Source organism: Pan troglodytes, chromosome 19 (genome assembly GCF_028858775.2).
Source record: "Pan troglodytes isolate AG18354 chromosome 19, NHGRI_mPanTro3-v2.0_pri, whole genome shotgun sequence".
Taxonomy (NCBI): Eukaryota; Metazoa; Chordata; class Mammalia; order Primates; family Hominidae; genus Pan; species Pan troglodytes.
In genome coordinates, this window is record NC_072417.2 from 21,977,042 (window position 1) to 21,994,314 (window position 17,273).

At 52.7% G+C, this 17,273-nt stretch overlaps 2 protein-coding genes across 14 annotated transcripts in view; both read left to right on the forward strand.

Annotated features, from left to right (window-relative positions):
• The window catches only part of MAPT (microtubule associated protein tau), a 129,889-nt gene that overhangs the window by 92,801 nt on the left and 19,815 nt on the right, over positions 1 to 17,273 (forward strand). For 9 of the 13 annotated variants that reach the window (XM_009431917.4, XM_009431911.5, NM_001322424.1 and 6 more), the window contains 2 exons: positions 3,925 to 4,051; positions 8,845 to 9,110. In XM_009431917.4, coding sequence (XP_009430192.1) covers positions 3,925 to 4,051; positions 8,845 to 9,110 — 393 coding nt within the window. Of the gene's footprint in view, positions 1 to 2,342; positions 2,541 to 3,924; positions 4,052 to 8,844; positions 9,111 to 17,273 lie in introns of all 13 variants that reach the window. The other 4 variants (XM_009431906.5, XM_009431908.5, XM_009431909.5 and 1 more) reach the window with 1 other exon arrangement.
• On the forward strand, positions 11,726 to 12,112 carry STH (saitohin). The gene has a single exon (NM_001009146.1). The coding sequence runs from the start codon at positions 11,726 to 11,728 to the stop codon at positions 12,110 to 12,112; it is 387 nt and encodes a 128-aa protein (NP_001009146.1).

The window sequence follows — 17,273 nt, forward strand, 5'->3', positions numbered from 1 at the left end:
GACTGGGGAAATGTCTGGGGAAATGCTCCCGTAATTACACAGTGGCGTTTTTCCTGGAAAATCCCACCATGGCTCTAGATAAGACCTGTTTTTCTTAAAGGTATCTAAAATTTCCAGCATAAATTCTGTCTGAAACACCTGAATTTTAATCAGTACTGGAGCCCGGAGGGCATCTCCAGTTGCCACATAGCTCTGAGCATTCAGTGGTGTGTTGAGGGCTGCTCCCGGAAGTGCCTGCAGAGTCAGGGCTCCCCAGCCTCATCTAGTGAGGCAGTGGAAGGGCCTGTGGGGATTTGGAGAGCTGGCCTGGGTCTCTGAAGTGACAGTGACAGCTGCTTGTCAATCACGGTGCACATTTAGTGCCGGGGGCAGGGGGCAGGGAATACCAGCCTCATGCATGCATGCATTCATTTGTTCCTTCCTTCATTCATTCATTCAGTACACATGGGTACAACATCCCTGCCCTGGAGTTGCCCAGAGTCTAGGGAGGGGAAGGATCTATTACCCTGGACCTCGGCCAGTTGGGGAGTGCTGCTGGTGGAGAGGGGCCGTGTGCAGCGAGGGAAGGAGGAGTCGTCAATACCCCCACCCCAGCTTTGCTTTCTTGTCATCAGCCCCAGGGCCCCAGCCTGTGTCCCTCCTCTCCCATTGCTACTTCATCTCCTGGGTCCTCCTTACCAAGCCTGACCACACAGAGGGCCTTGGCCGCTTCCATGGGGAATTGGAAAGCAATAAGATAGCATCCCCTAGAAGCCCAGTGAAGTCTGGGTCAGGACCCTTCTCTGAGCTCTGACTTGCTCTTGGAAACACTTCGAGGCTTAGCCTCCCCACTTTGTTTCCTGAGAGTGTGACCTGTTCCCCTCCAAACACCCCCTTCTCCTCCAGGGCCATGCCCACCCGTCAAAATCCCCCACGGGCAGGACAAACTGTGGGTGTCAGTCACCATCTATCCTGCATCCTGGTTCCAGGGCCCCCCCCAGCCCCACCTCCATAGGGACAGGCGTGCAGACACCCGTCCCTGGCTGCTTCCTCTTGTGGAATGGGTTCAAAAGTAAGCAGTGTTGTTTACACGGACAAACTGAAAAAAAAAGAAAAAGAGATAACATTGGAGGCTTGGCACAGTGGCTCATGCCTGTAATCCCAGCACTTTGGAAGGCTAAGGTGGGAGGATGTCCCCAGCCCAAGAGTTCTAGACCAGCCTGGGCAACATAGCAAGACCCCGTCTCAAAAAAAAAATTTAATTGGCCAGGCAGAGGTGGGAGGATCACTTGAGCCCAAAGGGTGGAGGCTGCAGTGAGCCGTGATGGCACCACTGCACTCCAGCCAGGGCAACAGAGGGAGACCCTGTCTCTAAAACAAACAAACAAACAAAAGAGTTAACATTGGCCAGATTAGGATTCACCAGATAGTGTTAATATTAGTTTGATTTGAGACTTTAATCAGAAAGCACATGTGTGGTGGGGGTGGGTGTAACCTAAGTCAGGTAGAATCTTTCCAACTTTGGGGGGGCACACTCCTGATTGTAGCCATATGAGTCTGTCAGTGTGGTGGAAGAGGCCATGGGTTAATGGGCAGGTAAAAAAGCACCTTGCCTGGAATTGAGTAGAAAGTAAGGCCCTTCAGACCCCATGACACACTTGGGGACATTTTCTTGAGTAACATCCTAAGATTCATGTACCTTGATGATCTCCATCAACTTACTCATGTGAAGCACCTTTAAACCAGTGGTCTCCAAATTCAGGGGCACAGTAACATCCAACAGGCTGGAGAAAGAACGTACTAGAACTTCCATTCCTTTTTCATGTCCTCTTCTAAAAGCTTTGTCAGAGCCAGGCTCGGTGGCTCACGCCTGTAATCCCAGCACTTTGGGAGGCCGAGACGGGTGGATCACGAGGTCAGGAGATCGAGACCATCCTGGCTAACACAGTGAAACCCCATCTCTACTAAAAATACAAAAAAACGAGCCGGGCGTGGTGGTGGGCGCCTGTAGTCCCAGCTACTCGGGAGGCTGAGGCAGGAGAATGGCGTGAACCCAGGAGGCAGAGCTTGCAGTGAGCCGAGATTGCACCACTGCAGTCCAGCCTGGGCGACAGAGCGAGACTCCGTCTCAAAAAAGAAAAAGAAAAAGAAAAAGAAAAAGAACTGTGATTGGGGAGGACGGTCACTTTCCTGTTCTTACTGATCAGAAGGGATATTAAGGGTACCTGATTCAAACAGCCTGGAGATCACTGCTTTCAACCATTACCTGCCTTATTTATTTTTAGTTACTGTCCTTTTTTCAGTTTGTTTCCCTCCTCCATGTGCTGACTTTTATTTTGATTTTATTTATGTTTATGTTTAAGACATCCACACGTTCCTCTGCTAAAACCTTGAAAAATAGGCCTTGCCTTAGCCCCAAACACCCCACTCCTGGTAGCTCAGACCCTCTGATCCAACCCTCCAGCCCTGCCGTGTGCCCAGAGCCACCTTCCTCTCCTAAATACGTCTCTTCTGTCACTCCCCGAACTGGCAGTTCTGGAGCAAAGGAGATGAAACTCAAGGTAAGGAAACCACCTTTGAAAAGAACCAGGCTGCTCTGCTGTGGTTTGCAAATGTGGGGTTGGTTTGTTTGTTTTTTAGCCTCAAAGACCTTTCTTCAAATGAGCTCTGGCATAGAAGCACCGTGTAAAATAGTTAGAATTCTGGGCAAAGGGGAAAAGAGAGCTGGGGGCCATCCCTCTCAGCACCCCACAGGCTCTCATAGCAGCAGCCCCTAAGACACCTGGTGGGACCTTGGTTTCGAAATCACTACTCTAAGGCTGGGCACGGTGGCTCACACCTGTAATCCCAGCTCTTTAGGAGGCTGAGGAGGGTGGATCACCTGAGATCAGGAGTTCGAGACCAGCCTGGCTAACATGGCAAAACCCTGTCTCTACTAAAAATACAAAAATTAGCCGGGCGTGGTGGTATGCGTGGTGGTAATCGCAGCTACTCGGGAGGCTGAGGCACAAGGATTGCTTGAACCCCAGAGGCAGAGGTTGTAGTTAGCTCCAGCTTGGGCGACAGAGCAAGACCCTGTCGCAAAAATTTTTTTAAAAACAAACCCAAAATTGCTACTCTCATTGGGTTCCTTTGCCCATTCCTGATTTTGGCAAGAGAAATGCTTCCAGATTGCCCTGATCTGGGTAGGACAGCATCACGCCATAGCAACACTGCCCCGTGAGCTCACTGCCCCCTCAACTAGCTTGTGGTCCTTGGTTAATGTCAGTTTCTTTTTTGAGTTTGTGTTATGTCTAAGGGCCATCTGCTGGGTAACGGAACCCAGGGACTGCCCTAGTCCCTAGACTGTGCCATGCCTGACTCTGCCAGCTTTGTCAGTGATGCTGGTGCTTGCCTCCTCGGGTGCTCACCTGCTCTGAGCACACCCAAGGAGTTCTTGAGGCCTTAGGGTTGTTTGCGAGAGAATGAAAGAACACGACCTAGCTCTCTTTAGCATCCTTGGTCAGGTTCAACACTGCCTCCAGGGGCCTCTGGTGGAGCCAACCACCATCAGCCAAATAAATCCATAATTAGAGTCAGAAAATGGATGTCTGCATATGCATAGTGCACTAATGTCCTGCTGATGATTGACATGGAGTGGAGAGTGACCTGACCATTGCTGTAAGCTCTGCTGGCCTTGGCACAACTCATGCTGATAACTAATGCACACAGTTCCTCTGGGAGGAAATGTCCTCAGGGAACTTGGAGTTTGGGTGGGGATGTGGGTTTGTGTGCCCAGCAAGCCCTTGTGGTTGTAGCAGACGCTAGTGGCATCTAGGAGGCAAAGGGTCACCCCAGTCTTAGCCACGTTTTGAGTCAAGGTGGCGGAGTGGGGCTGGTGTTGACTCTTGGTGGCAGTAACTTTTCCCAATGGTGAAAAACCCCTCTATCATGTTTCATTTACAGGGGGCTGATGGTAAAACGAAGATCGCCACACCGCGGGGAGCAGCCCCTCCAGGCCAGAAGGGCCAGGCCAACGCCACCAGGATTCCAGCAAAAACCCCGCCCGCTCCAAAGACACCACCCAGCTCTGGTAAGAAGAATGTTCTCTTGAATCTTAGAGGAAGCTGAAGCTCTCAGAGGTACAGCCTTCATTTTAGGAGGCCTTAGGCCACTGAGAATGAACAACCCCTGGCAGCTGGTCAGCAGCTTGCAGTTTACTAAGCACTGGAGTCTTCATTGCCTTCTCAGTCCTTTTGATTTCTGAGGCAAACGTTGAATCCCTACCTTTTTTTTTTTTTTTTTTTGAGACAGAGTTTCGCTTTTGTTATCCAGGCTGGAGTGCAGTGGTGTGATCTCAGCTCACTGCATCCTCCACCTCCCGGGTTCAAGCGATTCTCCTACCTCAGCCTCCCTAGTAGCTGGGATTACAGGCACCTGCCACTATGCCCGGCTAATTTTTTGTATTTTTAGTAGAGACAGGGTTTCACCATGTTGGCCAGGCTGGTCTCGAACTCCTGACCTCAGGTGATCCACCTGCCTCGGCCTCCCAAAGTGCTGGGATTACAGGCATGAGCCACCACTCCCGGCCTGAATCCTCACTTTTTATCAATGAAGAAATTGAGGCTGATTCTGCAGCATGATAAAAAAAAATACAGAAAAAGGAAAAAAAAGAAATCGAGCCTCTGAGAGTTTGCTTGACTGAGTCTAACCAGCTCATTTTAAACCCGAGGAAAATGCAGTCACATGACTACTAAGTGGCAGCTCTCGGAGCCTCTCTGGCCCCAAGTCCAGGGTTCCATAGAGGCAGCCCCAGCATGGCGTGTTTTCAGTCCCCAAATGAGACTCTGGAGACAAATGTCTCTGGAGACAGAGCAGCAGCCTGGATAAGTCACAATGGGTGACGTGACTCGGGGCTCAACCCCTGGGCAGCTTAACTTGCTAGGGACGTTAGGAGTCTGCTGCAAAACCTGAGGGTCTTAGCTGAGCAGTCACAGGCTGGGCCCGTTGCCCTGGGCTCCTGTGAGTAAAACCCAGTCAATTTTGAGTACCCAGTAAGGCATCCATTGAGTTATTTTGCAGCCAGGGGTGCTATTAAGAACAGTCGCGGCTGGGCGTGGTGGCTCATGCCTGTAATCCCAGCACTTTGGGAGGCCAAGGTGGGCGGATCACCTGAGGTCAGGAGTTCGAGACCAGCTTGGCCAACATGGCAAAACCCCGTCTCTAATAAAAATACAAAATAATTAGCTGGGCGTGGTGGCGGGCGCCTGTAATCCCAGCTTCTCAGGAGGATGAGGAAGGAGAATCACTTGAACCCAGGAGGCAGAGGTTGCAGTGAGCTGAGATCGCACCATTGCACTCCAGCCTGGATGACAAAAGTGAGATTCCTTCTCAAAAAAAAAACAAAAAACAGTTGTCCTCTTTGGGGATTAGGGACAGCCTGCCTGCCTGCCCAAGCACTTCTCTCTTCCATTGCCCCAGTGAAGTATTCCAGGCCCCTGGGTTTAGACTCTGCACCATGTAGGGGTGTCTGACCTGCACTTGCTCCTTGGTGGCACGGGCAGCCTATGGCACTTGCTGCGGGCTGTGGCCAAAGCCTGGCCTGGATCTTGGATCTTGGTGACTCTGCTTCTCCCTGGCCTGAGGGAGCTGCCCAGAGCCTGCCCACCACCTGCTGCGTGTCTTTGCGGTGGCATTTCTTGCACACATGCCGTGCGGTGGCACCCCCAAGGATGGCCATTCACTAAGGCCCATTGTTTTTGTCTTTTCGCTTCGTGTTTTCTGGCCTGGTGTTTTTCTCATATACATGTGATCCAGGGATAATTCCCAGAATTTTGACAGGATTTTAAGTAGCGTTTGGATCCTGCTCTTTTTTTTCACTTAACATCGGGCCAGTTGACTCACACTCTGTTTTTTGTTGTTTTTTTGAGACGGAGTCTCACTGTGTCACCCAGGCTGAAGTGCAGTGGCACAATCTTGGCATACTGCAACCTCTGCTTCCCAAATTCAAGCAGTTTTCCTGCCTCAGCCTCCTGAGTAGCTGGGACTACAGGCACAGGCCACCACGCCCTGCTAATTTTTGTATTTTTAGTAAAGACAGGGTTTCACCATTTTGGCCAGCCTAGTCTCGAACTCCTGACCTCAAGTGATCCGCCCACCTCGGCCTCCCAAAGTGCTGGGATTACAGGGGACTCACACTTTGTAACAACCTGAAACAAGGTGATGCATTTCCCTTTGGGTCTTACCTGCTCTTCGGTGGCTGCCTGCAGGTGGAGAGACCCTCCCCCTTGGGCCCCTCGACCTTATTTCAGAATAGGGCCCCTGCTGGGCCAGCTGTGGGTGCCTGCCATGTGAAGGACTCATTAAGGCCCTGTTTAAGCCTGATGATAATAAGGCTTTCGTGGATTTTTCTCTTTAAGCGACCAAGCAAGTCCAGAGAAGACCACCCCCTGCAGGGCCCAGATCTGAGAGAGGTACTCGGGAGCCTACTTCGCTGGGAGCAGCCTCCCTTTGCGTGTGTGGCCATTCACTGGCTTGTGTTTCTAGAGCCGGGAGGACCCTTTTCTGCAATGCAGGGTTCACACAGGGTTCGCAGCCTGAAGATGGAGCAGTCCGAATTCTCTTCCCTGTGCAGTTTGCGCAGCTGTGTTTGTCTGATGGGCTTTCTAATCCTGTGTGCTCTCCTTGACTTCAGGGACAATGACATTACAGGCATGAGCCACCATGCCTGGCTGTCTCCCTATGTTTCAGATGAAGACATAGGCTTAAGGAGTTCAGGTGACTTGCCCACGACCAGTCTGTAAGTAAGAGGCATGAAAAGTATTTGGAGCCACCACCACCAAGCCCACTGGTCACCCTGGGTCTCTGAAGTCAGGGAGGCAGGAGGATGGGAGGTCTGAGGAGGCAGAGAGGCTGAGCCTGGAGGCCCTGGAGGCCGAGGCCCCATCTGTTGTTTCCTTATGTGGAAAATAAGAGGCTTCATTTGTCCTATTGCCACAGAGCGTACTACTTCAGGAACATCCAAGACATGGAAATCCGCAGGGCACGGTGGCTCACGTCTATAATCCCGGCACTTTGGGAGGTTGAGGTGGGAGAATCGCTTGAGGCCAGAAGTTCAAGACCAGCCTGAGCAACATAGTCAGACCCCATCTCTATAAAAAACATTATTTTAAAAAAAGACATGGAAGTCAAATTCTAAAAACTGGTGCTGGCTGGGTGCGGTGGCTCATGCCTATAATCCCAGCACTTTGGGAGGCCGAGGCGGGTGGATCACCTGAGGTCAGGAGTTCAAGACCAGCCTGGCCAACATGATAAAACCTCTACTAAAGAAATCTTTACTGAAAATACAAAAATCCAGTCTCTACTAAAATAAGTCTCTACTAAAAATACAAAAATTAGCCAGGCGTGGTGCTGCACACCTGTAATATCAGCTACTCGGGAGGCTGAGGCAGGAGACTCGCTTGATCCCATGAGGCGGAGGTTGCAGTGAGCCGAGATCACGCCATTGCACTCCAGCCTGGGCGTCAGAATAAGACTCCGTCTCAAAAAAAAAACCACAAAAAAACAAAACAACAACAAAAGAAAACTAGTGCTTATTCGTCACTGGCCAAGCTGCCCATTGGCTACATGGGTGCTTCAAAGAGCTGCCCTTCTCCAGGTCTGGCCAGCAGGTATGTGTTACAGCAAATGCCTGGGGCAGCGGCAGGGGCATTGCTGCGGGAAGCTTCTGGACTTGCAGGAAAGCTAAGTTCTCAGACTGCAGGGGAACTAAGCACACCTCGGCACAGGGTGAGGCCTGCGGTTCTCAGACTTCAGTCTTTGTGGAGCTTGAGAAAAATGAGGCTTTGCAGGTCCCACCCCTAGAGATTCTGCTCTATCCACTCTTGAAGGGGATCGAGAAATTTGCATTTTGCAACTCCCACTTTCCTCCTTGAAAGCTCCGGAGATTCTGACACAGGGTTCCGTGGGCCACACTTTGGAAAACACAGACCCATGAGACAGAATAGCAGAGTGTTGAAGTGTAACAGGGCCCTGGGAAGTGCAGTAACAGAAGCAAGTTTGAGGGTAAAGGACACCCAGAGGAGGGAGGGACAGCATCTGCATGGAGAGGAGAGGAGACCCCCCAGCAGCTTCCAGGGTGTTGGAAGGGTGCGCTAGTAACTGCTATGCATGGCAGGTGGGGAACTGTACGGCAGGGCACAGCAGCATGAAGCGGTATGGCTCGTGTGGACAGCTAGGGACAGGCAGGCGTGGAGCAGGCATCCTGTTCTGAAGCCCAAATCCCACAGAGGAGCCAGGGAGCTGGCAGGAGCCCTGAACTAGCTGAACAGCTGAACATTCACCCTGTGGGGAAAGGGTCAGAAGCGTCCAGGCTTGAGGGCACAGCTGGGTCTCGTCACTGCATCACCCTTATTTAGGATAAAGGCCCTGAAGAATTGTATTAGAGGTTGGCAAAGCATATCTACCACCTCCTGGAGCCACACTGGCCGCAGGGATTATAATTATTTCCATTTTCAAATTAAGGCCTCTGAGCTCAGAGAGGGGAAGTTACTTGTCTGAGGCCACACAGCTTGTTGGAGCCCATCTCTTGACCCAAAGACTGTGGAGCCGAGTTGGCCACCTCTCTGGGAGCGGGTATTGGATGGTGGTTGATGGTTTTCCATTGCTTTCCTGGGAAAGGGGTGTCTCTGTCCCTAAGCAAAAAGGCAGGGAGGAAGAGATGCTTCCCCAGGGCAGCCATCTGCTGTAGCTGCGCTTCCAACCTGGCTTCCACCTGCCTAACCCAGTGGTGAGCCTGGGAATGGACCCACGGGACAGGCAGCCCCCAGGGCCTTTTCTGACCCCACCCACTCGAGTCCTGGCTTCACTCCCTTCCTTCCTTCCCAGGTGAACCTCCAAAATCAGGGGATCGCAGCGGCTACAGCAGCCCCGGCTCCCCAGGCACTCCCGGCAGCCGCTCCCGCACCCCGTCCCTTCCAACCCCACCCACCCGGGAGCCCAAGAAGGTGGCGGTGGTCCGTACTCCACCCAAGTCGCCGTCTTCCGCCAAGAGCCGCCTGCAGACAGCCCCCGTGCCCATGCCAGACCTGAAGAACGTCAAGTCCAAGATCGGCTCCACTGAGAACCTGAAGCACCAGCCGGGAGGCGGGAAGGTGAGAGTGGCTGGCTGCGCGTGGAGGTGTGGGGGGCTGCGCCTGGAGGGGTAGGGCTGTGCCTGGAAGGGTAGGGCTGCGCCTGGAGGTGCGCGGTTGAGCGTGGAGTCGTGGGACTGTGCATGGAGGTGTGGGGCTCCCCACACCTGAGCACCCCCGCATAACACCCCAGTCCCCTCTGGACCCTCTTCAAGGAAGTTCAGTTCTTTGTTGGGCTCTCCACTACACTGTGAGTGCCCTCCTCAGGCGAGAGAACGTTCTGGCTCTTCTCTTGCCCCTTCAGCCCCTGTTAATTGGACAGAGATAGCAGGGCTGTGTCTCCACGGCCGGAGGCTCTCATAGTCAGGGCACCCACAGCGGTTCCCCACCTGCCTTCTGGGCAGAACACACTGCCACCCATAGGTGAGCATCTCCACTCGTGGGCCATCTGCTTAGGTTGGGTTCCTCTGGATTCTGGGGAGATTGGGGGTTCTGTTTTGATCAGCTGATTCTTCTGGGAGCAAGTGGGTGCTCACGAGCTCTCCAGCTTCCTAAAGGTGGAGAAGCACAGACTTCGGGGACCTGGACTGGATCCCTTTCCCCGTTCCTGTCCCTGTGCCCCTCGTCTGGGTGCGTTAGGGCTGACATACAAAGCACCACAGTGAAAGAACAGCAGTATGCCTCCTCACTAGCCAGGTGTGGGCGGGTGGGTTTCTTCCAAGGCCTCTCTGTGGCCGTGGGTAGCCACCTCTGTCCTGCGCCGCTGCAGTCTTCCCTCTGTGTGCGCTCCTGGTAGCTCTGCGCATGCTCATCTTCTTATAAGAACACCATGGCAGCTGGGCGTAGTGGCTCACGCCTATAATCCCAGCACTTTGGGAGGCTGAGGCAGGCAGATCACGAGGTCAGGAGTTCGAGACCAACCTGACCAACAGGGTGAAACCTCGCCTCTACTAAAAATACAAAAATACCTGGGCGTGGTGGTGGTGCGCGCCTATAATCCCAGCTACTCAGGAGGCTGAGGCAGGAGAATCGCTTGAACCCAGGAGGCAGAGGTTGCAGTGAGCCGAGATAGTGCCATTGCACTCCAGTCTGAGCAACAGAGCGAGACTCTGTCTCAAAACAGAATAAAACAAACAAAAAAAACCCACCATGGCTTAGGGCCCAGCCTGATGACCTCATTTTTCACTTAGTCACCTCTCTAAAGGCCCTGTCTCCAAATAGAGTCACATTCTAAGGTACGGGGGTGTTGGGGAGGGGGGTTAGGGCTTCAACATGTGAATTTGCGGGGACCACAATTCAGCCCAGGACCCCGCTCCCGCCACCCAGCACTGGGGAGCTGGGGAAGGGTGAAGAGGAGGCTGGGGGTGAGAAGGACCACAGCTCACTCTGAGGCTGCAGATGTGCTGGGCCTTCTGGGCACTGGGCCTCGGGGAGCTAGGGGGCTTTCTGGAACCCTGGGCCTGCGTGTCAGCTTGCCTCCCCCACGCAGGCGCTCTCCACACCATTGAAGTTCTTATCACTTGGGCCTGAGCCTGGGGCATGTGGACGGAGGGTGGCCACCAGTGCACATGGGCACCTTGCCTCAAACCCTGCCACCTCCCCCCACCCAGGATCCCCCCTGCCCCCAAACAAGCTTGTGAGTGCAGTGTCACATCCCGTCGGGATGGAAATGGATGGTCGGGTTAAAAGGGACGCATGTGTAGACCCTGCCTCTGTGCATCAAGCCTCTTTTGAGAGTCCCTGCGTGCCAGGCGGTGCACAGAGGTGGAGAAGACTCAGCTGTGCCCCAGAGCACCTCCTCTCATCGAGGAAAGGACAGACAGTGGCTCCCCTGTGGCTGTGGGGACAAGGGCAGAGCTCCCTGGAACACAGGAGGGAGGGAAGGAAGAGAGCATCTCAGAATCTCCCTCCTGATGGCAAACGATCCGGGTTAAATTAAGGTCCGGCCTTTCCCTGCTCAGGCATGTGGAGCTTGTAGTGGAAGAGGCTCTCTGGACCCTCATCCACCACAATGGCCTGGTTAGAGACCTTGGGGAAATAACTCACAGGTGACCCGGGGCCTCTGTCCTGTACCGCAGCTGAGGGAAACTGTCCTGCGCTTCCACTGGGGACAATGCGCTCCCTCGTCTCCAGACTTTCCAGTCCTCATTCGGTTCTCGAAAGTCGCCTCCAGAAGCCCCATCTTGGGACCACCGTGACCTTCATTCTCCAGGGTGCCTGGCCTTGGTGCTGCCCAAGACCCCAGAGGGGCCCTCACTGGCCTTGCCTGCCTTTTCTCCCATTGCCCACCCATGCACCCCCATCCTGCTCCAGCACCCAGACTGCCATCCAGGATCTCCTCAAGTCACATAACAAGCAGCACCCACAAGGTGCTCCCTTCCCCCTAGCCTGAATCTGCTGCTCCCCGTCTGGGGTTCCCTGCCCATGCACCTCTGGGGGCCCCTGGGTTCTGCCATGCCCTGCCCTGTGTCCCATGGTGGGGAATGTCCTTCTCTCTTTATCTCTTCCCTTCCCTTAAATCCAAGTTCAGTTGCCATCTCCTCCAGGAAGTCTTCCTGGATTCCCCTCTCTCTTCTTAAAGCCCCTGTAAACTCTGACCACACTGAGCATGTGTCTGCTGCTCCCTAGTCTGGGCCATGAGTGAGGGTGGAGGCCGAGTCTCACGCATTTTTGCAGCCCCCACAAGACTGTGCAGGTGGCCGGCCCTCATTGAATGCGGGGTTAATTTAACTCAGCCTTTGTGTGAGTGGATGATTCAGGTTGCCAGAGACAGAACCCTCAGCTTAGCATGGGAAGTAGCTTCCCTATTGACCCTGAGTTCATCTGAGGTTGGCTTGGAAGGTGTGGGCACCATTTGGCCCAGTTCTTACAGCTCTGAAGAGAACAGCAGGAATGGGGCTGAGCAGGGAAGACAACTTTCCATTGAAGGCCCCTTTCAGGGCCAGAACTGTCCCTCCCACCCTGCAGCTGCCCTGCCTCTGCCCATGAGGGGTGAGAGTCAGGCGACCTCATGCCAAGTGTAGAAAGGGGCAGACGGGGCCCCAGGTTATGACGTCACCACGCTGGGTGGAGGCAGCACGTCCAAATCTACTAAAGGGTTAAAGGAGAAAGGGTGACTTGACTTTTCTTGAGATATTTTGGGGGACGAAGTGTGGAAAAGTGGCAGAGGACACAGTCACAGCCTCCCTTAAATGCCAGGAAAGCCTAGAAAAATTGTCTGAAACTAAACCTCAGCCATAACAAAGACCAACACATGAATCTCCAGGAAAAAAGAAAAAGAAAAATGTCATACAGGGTCCATGCACAAGAGCCTTTAAAATGACCCGCTGAAGGGTGTCAGGCCTCCTCCTCCTGGACTGGCCTGAAGGCTCCACGAGCTTTTGCTGAGACCTTTGGGTCCCTGTGGCCTCATGTAGTACCCAGTATGCAGTAAGTGCTCAATAAATGTTTGGCTACAAAAGAGGCAAAGCTGGCGGAGTCTGAAGAATCCCTCAACCGTGCCGGAACAGATGCTCACACCGAAGGGAAAAGAGCAGGAGCCAAGTCACGTTTGGGAACCTGCAGAGGCTGAAAACTGCCCCAGATTGCTGCAAATCATTGGGGGAAAAACGGAAAACGTCTGTTTTCCCCTTTGTGCTTTTCTCTGTTTTCTTCTTTGTGCTTTTCTCTGTTTTCAGGATTTGCTACAGTGAACATATATTGCTTTGGGGCCCCAAATGGAATTATTTTGAAAGGAAAATGCAGATAATCAGGTGGCCGCACTGGAGCACCAGCTGGGTAGGGGTAGAGATTGCAGGGAAGGAGGAGGAGCTGGGTGGGGTGCCAGGCAGGAAGAGCCCGTAGGCCCCGCCGATCTTGTGGGAGTCGTGGGTGGCAGTGTTCCCTCCAGACTAAAAGGGAGCACCTGGCGGGAAGAGGGAATTCTTTTAAACATCATTCCAGTGCCCGAGCCTCCTGGACCTGTTGTCATCTTGAGGTGGGCCTCCCCTGGGTGACTCTAGTGTGCAGCCTGGCTGAGATTCAGTGGCCCTGGGTTCTTACTGCTGACACCTACCCTCAACCTCAACCACTGCGGCCTCCTGTGCACCCTGATCCAGTGACTCATTTTCCACTTTCAGTCCCAGCTCTATCCCTATTTGCAGTTTCCAAGTGCCTGGCTCCTCAGTCAGCTCAGACCCAGCCAGGCCAGCCCCTGGTTCCCACATCCCCTTTGCCAAGCTCATCCCCGCCCTGTTTGGCCTGCGGGAGTGGGAGTGTGTCCAGACACAGAGACAAAGGACCAGCTTTTAAAACATTTTGTTGGGGCCAGGTGTGGTGGCTCACACCTAATCCCAACACTTGGGGAGGCCAAGGCAGAAGGATCACTTGAGTCCAGGAGTTCAAGACCAGCCTGGGCAACATAGGGAGACCCTGTCTCTACAATTTTTTTTTTTAATTAGCTGGGCCTGTTGGCACTCTCCTGTAGTTCCAGCTACTCCAGAGGCTGAGGTGGGAGGACTGCTTGAGCCTGGGAGGTCAGGGCTGCAATGAGCCATGTTCACACCACTGAACGCCAGCCTGGGCGAGACCCTGTATCAAAAAAGTAAAGTAAAATGAATCCTGTACATTATATTAAGGTGCCCCAAATTGTACTTAGAAGGATTTCCTAGTTTTAAATACTTTTGTTATTTAAAAAATTAAATGACTGCAGCATATAAATTAGGTTCTTAATGGAGGGGAAAAAGAGTACAAGAAAAGAAATAAGAATCTAGAAACAAAGATAAGAGCAGAAATAAACCAGAAAACACAACCTTGCACTCCTAACTTAAAAAAAAAAAAAGAAGAAAACACAACCAGTAAAACAACATATAACAGCATTAAAAGCTGGCTCCTGGCTGGGCGCGGTGGCACATGCCTGTAATCCCAACACTTTGGGAGGCCGATGCTGGAGGATCACTTGAGACCAAGAGTTCAAGGTTGCAGTGAGCTATGATCATACCACTACACCCTAGCCTGGGCAACACAGTGAGACTGAGACTCTATTAAAAAACAAAATGCTGGTTCCTTCCGTATTTCATTCCTTTATTCATTCATTCAGACAACATTTATGGGGCACTTCTGAGCACCAGGCTCTGTGCTAAGAGCTTTTGCCCCCAGGGTCCAGGCCAGGGGACAGGGGCAGGTGAGCAGAGAAACAGGGCCAGTCACAGCAGCAGGAGGAATGTAGGATGGAGAGCTTGGCCAGGCAAGGACATGCAGGGGGAGCAGCCTGCACAAGTCAGCAAGCCAGAGAAGACAGGCAGACCCTTGTTTGGGACCTGTTCAGTGGCCTTTGAAAGGACAGCCCCCACCCGGAGTGCTGGGTGCAGGAGCTGAAGGAGGATAGTGGAACACTGCAACGTGGAGCTCTTCAGAGCAAAAGCAAAATAAACAACTGGAGGCAGCTGGGGCAGCAGAGGGTGTGTGTTCAGCACTAAGGGGTGTGAAGCTTGAGCGCTAGGAAAGTTCACACTGGCAGAAGAGAGGTTGGGGCAGCTGCAAGCCGCTGGACATCGCCCGACAGGACAGAGGGTGGTGGACGGTGGCCCCGAAGAGAGGCTCAGTTCAGCTGGCAGTGGCCGTGGGAGTGCTGAAGCAGGCAGGCTGTCGGCATCTGCTGGGGACGGTTAAGCAGGGGTGAGGGCCCAGCCTCAGCAGCCCTTCTTGGGGGGTCGCTGGGAAACATAGAGGAGAGCTGAAGAAGCAGGGAGTCCCAGGGTCCATGCAGGGCAAGAGAGAAGTTGCTCATGTGGGGCCCAGGCTGCAGGATCAGGAGAACTGGGGACCCTGTGACTGCCAGCAGGGAGAAGTGGGTGTGCAGGATCATGGCCAGGGAAGGGCCCAGGGGCCCAAGCATGGGGGGGCCTGGTTGGCTCTGAGAAGATGGAGCTAAAGTCACTTTCTCGGAGGATGTCCAGGCCAATAGTTGGGATGTGAAGACCTGAAGCAGCACAGAGCCTGGAAGCCCAGGATGGACAGAAACCTACCTGAGCAGTGGGGCTTTGAAAGCCTTGCAGTGGGGGGGTGGGGGGGGGGCGTGCAATATTCAAGATGGCCACAAGATGGCAATAGAATGCTGTAACTTTCTTGGTTCTGGGCCGCAGCCTGGGTGGCTGCTTCCTTCCCTGTGTGTATTGATTTGTTTCTCTTTTTTGAGACAGGGTCTTGCTGGGTTGCCCAGGCTGGAGTGCAGTGGTGCGATCATAGATCACTGCAGCCTTGAAGTCCTGAGCTCAAGAGATCCTTCCACCTCAGCCTCCTGAGTAGTTGGGACCACAGGCTTGCACCACAGTGCCCAGCTAATTTCTTATATTTTTTGTAGAGATGGGGTTTCACTGTGTTGCCCAGGATGGTCTTGAACTCCTGGGCTCAAGTGATCCTCCTGCCTCAGCCTCCCAAATTGCTGGGATTACAGGTGTGAGCCACCATGCCCGACCTTCTCTTTTTAAGGGCGTGTGTGTGTGTGTGTGTGGGCGCACTCTCGTCTTCACCTTCCCCCAGCCTTGCTCTATCTCTACCCAGTCACCTCTGCCCATCTCTCCGATCTGTTTCTCTCTCCTTTTACCCCTCTTTCCTCCCTCCTCATAAACCACTGACCATTATAGAGAACTGAGTATTCTAAAAATACATTTTATTTATTTATTTTGAGACAGAGTCTCACTCTGTCACCCAGGCTGGAGTGCAGTGGTGCAATCTCGGCTCACTGCAACCTCCGCCTCCCAGGTTGAAGCAACTCTCCTGCCTCAGCCTCCCTAGTAGCTGGGATTACAAGCACACACCACCATGCCTAGCAAATTTTTATATTTTTAGTAGAGGAGGGGTGTCACCATGTTTGCCAAGCTGGTCTCAAACTCCTGGCCTCAGGTGATCTGCCTACCTTGGTCTCCCAAAGTGCTGGGATTACAGGTGTGAGCCACCACACCTGCCCTTAAAAATACATTATATTTAATAGCAAAGCCCCAGTTGTCACTTTAAAAAGCATCTATGTAGAACATTTATGTGGAATAAATACAGTGAATTTGTACGTGGAATCGTTTGCGTCTCCTCGATCAGGGCCAGGGATGCAGGTGAGCTTGGGCTGAGATGTCAGACCCCACAGTAAGTGGGGGGCAGAGCCAGGCTGGGACCCTCCTCTAGGACAGCTCTGTAACTCTGAGACCCTCCAGGCATCTTTTCCTGTACCTCAGTGCTTCTGAAAAATCTTGTGTAAATCAAATCATTTTAAAGGAGCTTGGGTTCATCACTGTTTAAAGGACAGTGTAAATAATTCTGAAGGTGACTCTACCCTGTTATTTGATCTCTTCTTTGGCCAGCTGACTTAACAGGACATAGACAGGTTTTCCTGTGTCAGTTCCTAAGCTGATCACCTTGGACTTGAAGAGGAGGCTTGTGTGGGCATCCAGTGCCCACCCCGGGTTAAACTCCCAGCAGAGTATTGCACTGGGCCTGCTGAGCCTGGTGAGGCAAAGCGCAGCACAGCGAGCACCAGGCAGTGCTGGAGACAGGCCAAGCCTGGGCCAGCCTGGGAGCCAACTGTGAGGCACGGACGGGGCTGTGGGGCTGTGGGGCTGCAGGCTTGGGGCCAGGGAGGGAGGGCTGGGCTCTTTGGAACAGCCTTGAGAGAACTGAACCCAAACAAAACCAGATCAAGGTCTAGTGAGAGCTTAGGGCTGCTTTGGGTGCTCCAGGAAATTGATTAAACCAAGTGGACACACACCCCCAGCCCCACCTCACCACAGCCTCTCCTTCAGGGTCAAACTCTGACCACAGACATTTCTCCCCTGACTAGGAGTTCCCTGGATCAAAATTGGGAGCTTGCAACACATCGTTCTCTCCCTTGATGGTTTTTGTCAGTGTCTATCCAGAGCTGAAGTGTAATATATATGTTACTGTAGCTGAGAAATTAAATTTCAGGATTCTGATTTCATAATGACAAGCATTCCTCTTTTCTCTCCCTTCTGTAAATCTAAGATTCTATAAACGGTGTTGACTTAATGTGACAATTGGCAGTAGTTCAGGTCTGCTTTGTAAATACCCTTGTGTCTATTGTAAAATCTCACAAAGGCTTGTTGCCTTTTTTGTGGGGTTAGAACAAGAAAAAGCCACATGGAAAAAAAATTTCTTTTTTGTTTTTTTGTTTGCTTGTTTTTTTGAGACAGAGTTTCG

What these genes read in the sequence shown, in the direction of transcription:
- STH (NM_001009146.1), top strand. Translation starts at nt 11,726, where the DNA reads ATGAGTGAGGGTGGAGGCCGAGTCTCACGCATTTTTGCAGCCCCCACA.